Here is a 5,854-nt window from a genome sequence, read left to right as displayed (position 1 = left end):
GTGGGAATACAAGTTGATACAGCCACTTTGGAAAACAGTGTGGAGGTTCCTCAAAAATTTAAATTGCAATTGCACTCCTGGGTATTTACCACAAAGACACAGATGTAGTGAAAAGAAGGGCCATATGCACTCCAATGTCCGCAATAGCCAAACTGTGGAAAGAGCCAAGATGCCCTTCAACAGATGAATGGATAAAGAAGATGTGGTCCATATATACAATGGAATATTACCAGCTATCAAAAAGGATGAATACCCAACTTTTACATCAACATGGATGGGACTGGAGGCGATTATTCTAAGTGAAATAAGTCAAGCAGAGAAAGTCCATTATCATATGGTCTCACTTACTTGTGGAACATAAGGAATAGCATGGAGGACATTAGGAGAAGGAAGGGAAAAAGAAGGAGGGCAATCGGAGGGGGAGACAAACCATGAGAGACTATGGACTCTGAAAAACAATGAGGGTTTTAGAAGGGACGGGGGTGGGCGGATGGGTTATCCCGGTGATGGGTATTTAGGAGGGCATGTACTGCATGGAGCACTGGGTGTTACACAAAAACAATGGATCGTGGATCACCACATCAAAAACTAATGATGTATCGAACGGTGACTAACATAACATAATAAAATTAAAAAAATAATAATAAAATAAAGAAATATTAAAAAAATAAACAAAAATAAACCTTCCTACCTAATCACTTCTATCTCAGAATTGACAATGTGATAGCCAAATTATTTTCCATCCCTCCCATGTTATCCTCCACTTTCTCCCATTTTCTTTCTTCTTACCGTCTAATGCTCTGATTGCTAAATGATTGAACTAGTTCATCCTTAGAGTACCTACCAAATACACCTAATATTCTCAGGCTAGGTAAATTGTCTCCCCTAGTGAAGGCTACATGACTGACAATGCTAGGAGGATACACAGAAGCCTCTCAGGTTTTGAATCCTCAACATTTCCCTTTGGAAACGAGAAATAGTTACTTCAGTCAAATACCTCAAAAGGAAGGAATCCCACAGAGACATGTAGGAAAATCAGAGTCAGATATTATATTTGAATTATATTATTTATAAAGGATCATACAGTGAATGTGTGGTTAAGAGAGTCAGTTATAGGATATGAGATATTGTTCCATCTTGTCTTGCTGGTAATTCATGAAAACAGTTGATTAGCACTGTTGGCAATGTAATTGGTGCAGGCACTATGGACAACAGTATGGAGATTCCTTTACAAGTTAAAAATAGAAAACATAGAAATACCACACAACCCAGTAATGCCACTTAGGAGTATTGACCCAAAGAAACAAAAACACTAATTCAAAAAGACATAGTACCTCTATGTTTATTCCAGCATTATTTACAATAGCCAAGATTTGGAAGCAACCCAAGTGTCTATCAAAAGATCAGTGGATAAAGAAGAAGTGGTATGCATATACAATGGGACATTACTCAGCCATAAAAAGGAATGAGATCTCTCCATTTACAACAACATGGATGGACTTAGATGGTTTATGCTATGTGAAGTAAAGGAGGCAGTAAAAGACAAATACCATATGATTTCCTTTATATGTGGAATCTTAAAGACAATACTAGTGAACATACAAACAACAACAACAACAAAAACAGAAATAGACTCATAAATACAGAGAACAAACTGTTAGTTGCCAGCGGGGTGGGTGTAGGGAGGTGGACAAATTAGGTGAAGGAGATTAAGAGGTCCAAAGTTCTAGTTATAAAATAATAAGTCACAATAATGAAAAGTACAGGGTAGAGAATATTTTCAATAATACTGTCCTAATGTTGTATGCTGATAGATGGTGACTACGCTTACAATGGTGAGCATTTCATAAGGTGTATGATTGTTGAATCACTATGTTGTACACCTGAAACTAATACAACATTGCATATCAACTATACTTCGATAAACAAGTTGATTAGCAAATCATACTCATAATATCATATCTATAATAGCAAGAAGGTAAACTGTAGTCCATATTACTTGCATTATTTTTATAAAATTACACATAAAATGATAGGGTTTCATTTGTTTGATTGAGGATGAATGAGTCAGTGAGTATTCATTTATTGTCTGCTTTTCAGATTCCTACAGCAGAATTTCTCAATGGACTTAGAGGACTTAATGACAGGGATTCACTTTCATGCAAATTGAAGGCAAGTGGGGATTAGGATTCACATTGCAAAATGAGGGCCAATAAATCATAGCGCTGTGGTGAATAAATGTATGTATAGATCAGATAATGACTGAAGGATACTAACAATTTTGGAAGAGGGTTAAATCCAGAGGTAATTTAGAGGAGGGGCTCTTCGGAGTCTTACATGGAGAGTGTGGAGTAATAATAGCTGTGTTTATTCTCTTCCCTGATGGTTCAGTTGGAGGAGAAGCCTCCTTATTGCCCCTTTCATGTCCTTGTTCCTCAAAGTATAGATAAAAGGGTTAAGCATAGGAGTCAGCAGACTGTATAGCAGGGCCATGAGTTTGTCCTTGTCCTGGGAATTAGTACCAGAAGGTTGCACATACATGCATATTACCGGCCCATAGAAGAGAGAGACCACAATTACATGAGAGCCACAGGTGTTGAAGGCCTTCTTGTTTCCTGTTGATGACTGAATTCTTACCACTGTAGCTACAATGAACCCATAGGAGAGAAGGATAAGAGACAAGGGAACCAGGGTAAAGAACGTCCCTGCAAGAGAGAGCATAGTTACATTGAAAGTGGTGTCAACACAGGACATCTTGATCATCACTGGAATCTCACACAAGAAGTCATCCACCTTGTTGTTACCACAAAGTGGCAGCTGGACAGTGAGGGATGACTGAAGTAAGGAGTTAGACAAACCACTTATCCATGCCACAGCCACTAGGGAGACACAGAGTTGCCGATCCATGATAGCCTGGTACCTCAAGGGCTTGCAGATGGCCACGTACCGATCCAAGGACATGACTGCCAAGAGGATGCATTCTGTGGCCCCCAGGAAGTGAAACATATAGAACTGGGCCACACAGCCTGCATAACTGATGGACTTATCTGGTCCCCAGAGATTCAGCAGCAGTTGAGGGATGGTGGTTGTGGTAAAACACAGGTCCAGGAAAGAGAGGTTGGAAAGGAAGAAGTACATAGGACTGTCAAGATGAGGGTCTCCCCTGGACACCACAATAATCGAGATGTTTCCCACTAGTGTGCAGATGTAAGCCACAAACACCATTATGAAGAGTGGCATTTCTAACCAGGGATGGTCGGAGAAACCCAAGAGGATGAAGACCTTTGGAGTACTTGCATTGCCCAGATTCATGATAGTCATTCCTCTTGTTGGTGGATTCAAGTCAAAGTGAGGACTTGTATTTCAGTATTGGATTTTCCTGATGGTCAATTTATTCGGTTAAGTACCATAAATTATGCAGGGAGTTTCTCTGTGGTGTCACTCCAGTGAAGTGATCTAATACTTATATTCATGAGAAAGTCAGAGTCTAAATTCCAAATTTTATTATTTTGTAGCACATCTAAAAGAAAGGCCAACAAATCTCTATATTGTGTCTAAGAAATGCAATAGAAAAAATGTTTATAGAAAAATTATTAGGGAAGGGGAAAGTCAGCATTGCTCTTATACCAGAGAATAGCTTAAAACAGGAGTGGTTCCCAGGAACCAGCCATGCTGACTTACCACATGGCTTCATTTCTTTCATCCACCAGCTGCTGGCCCCAGGCCACTCTGCTTGAATTCATGACTTGGTTTAGGTAAATTCAGGACTTTCTGAGCTCCAGCTGGATCAGTCTGAATGCATAGAAAAAAGACATAGTGCTGTTCCTTGAGCCTATGCCTCAAATCCTAAAATGACTTTTGCAGCATAAACCTTTTGTCATAACAGGAAACATGCAGTTGAAAGGAAATGATTCCTTGCCACATGTTCAGTACTTGAGGAACAGTGCAAACAGTAACTGATAGCACAGCCTGGTGATATGAGACATTCAAGACATCAGTGCTTAAAAATGATATGGTATGTTCTAGTGCTCGTCACATCAGGAGTTGTAATCTATCACAAACTTGACAGCTGTATGGTTGTTTATGGATTTGCCGTTTGTTTCCATTGCACCTGTGAGTGTATGTGTACGTGTGTGACCTGGGTTATGATGTAAAATGTATATCTTGCTATCAGAAGTGGTAAGAAGTTTCCAACTCTGTTGTAGTAGAAAAGAGGATATGACATCAGAGAACCTGGATCCAGTTGACTGCTGATAGTTAACACATAAACCTTTTCTGCATTGCTTACTAGCCAGCTGTGTTTTGTGAAGATTAATTAATTAATTATGTATGTTTATGTTTCATTAAGTGAAATACTTAACATGTGGGTAGTTATTTTTATGAAGTGTAGTGCCCAGTGGTGATTAAGAGTCCATATCAACGTATTAATCCTTGTTCCAGTTGCATCCAAATATTCAGTGTGCTTACCCCTGCCAGAAGCCTCACAAGGAGTACATTTTCTTCTCTTTCATTTCCCAAATCACTCTTATCAAGTGGCTTGAATCCAGTGTTCATGATGTTAAGCTTTTTTATGCCAGTACACATATATTTTATTATTATTTTTTAAGATTTTATTTATTTATTTGAGAGAGAGAATGAGAGAGAGAGAGAGCATGAGAGGGGGGAGGGTCAGAGGGAGAAGCAGACTCCCCGCCGAGCACGGAGCCCGATGCGGGACTCGATCCCGGGACTCCAGGATCATGACCTGAGCCGAAGGCAGTCGCTTAACCAACTGAGCCACCCAGGCGCCCCAGTACACATATATTTTAATTCATAGAAAAATCCACTAATGCAAACAGTGTCCCTACATTATTTTTCATTAAAGGAGACATGTTTTAATGTTTTAAGTTATAATGATGCTGCATTATTAAAGGTGTCAATTTATTTCTAAATTTCTTTTAGTATACAACTTTACATAGAGAGGCGACAACACACATTGAGTTGCAAAAAGATAAAATCAATGAAGCTAAATAGATCACTCCCACACAAATACAACATCTACCTTAAATCATTGCAGGTATTCAATGGTCATGTTCCCTGTTCTTGCAAAATTGACATGGATCTCTTCTTTCCAACAGTATTAAGCATTAATTAGAGATAAGAATTGAATATTTTCTCTGTATTCAGTGGCTTCACTTCATCATATCTTAGTTCCTTAATATTATTCATTTATTTGATTTGAAGGATCACAAATATGTTTATACATGGAAACCAATTTTCCTCTAAAATCATATTTGTTAAGGAAGGGTTCTCTCTCTTTATATAAAGCTGCAGGACATTTTCTTCATACAGATAATGAACCTCAGGGGACATTTCTTAGCTAGAAACACTGTAGAAATCCCCTCATGGGAATACTACTTTCTAACTTCTTAGCTACAATAAAATGGAAAGATAAATTTTGGCATTTTCTTTGTTGTGAGAAATGGACTCCAGACTAAAAGAATCCTAGAAAACTCATCCACCTCAACAATTTAATAGAAAACTTCCTTGGACATCAGGGAAAATTTAAGACAATTGTTTATGGTGTCAAGATAGAATTTTCTTTATATTTTCCGCAGGCTATTGTTTCTTGAAACCTGCTATAGAAAAGCAGAATATTCCTAGTTCTACACAGAGAAAGATGTGGTGATCACCTTCCACAATGCTTCTAAGGAACTTAAGGGCTCTTGTCTTCAAATATTTCTCCCACAATAGCCTAGAACAGTGTGTACTTTTTACCTGACCTAACATTGACTATATTAAGCATTTCCTCATTTGGCTTAAGCATTATATCCTTATGTCAAGAAAATTTAATATACGTTATTTATTTATTTAT

General features: G+C 38.2%; 1 protein-coding gene across 1 annotated transcript; it reads right to left on the bottom strand.

Moving 5' to 3' along the window:
* Positions 1-2,367: 2,367 nt before the first annotated feature.
* On the bottom strand, positions 2,368-4,370 carry LOC117999730 (olfactory receptor 2B11-like). The gene has a single exon (XM_034989074.1). It carries the CDS (start codon positions 3,319-3,321, stop codon positions 2,368-2,370), a length of 954 nt encoding a protein of 317 aa, XP_034844965.1. The 5' UTR covers positions 3,322-4,370.
* Positions 4,371-5,854: the final 1,484 nt, after the last annotated feature.

The sequence above is a fragment of the Mirounga leonina genome, unplaced genomic scaffold, assembly GCF_011800145.1.
Source record: "Mirounga leonina isolate KUSES-001 unplaced genomic scaffold, KU_Mleo_1.0 Mir_460, whole genome shotgun sequence".
Lineage (NCBI taxonomy): Eukaryota > Metazoa > Chordata > Mammalia > Carnivora > Phocidae > Mirounga > Mirounga leonina.
Note: the sequence above shows the minus strand (reverse complement) of the source record. Positions and strands in the feature narration are given on the sequence as shown.

Coding starts and splice junctions, on each gene's coding strand:
- LOC117999730 (XM_034989074.1), bottom strand. CDS start 3,321: ATGACTATCATGAATCTGGGCAATGCAAGTACTCCAAAGGTCTTCATC.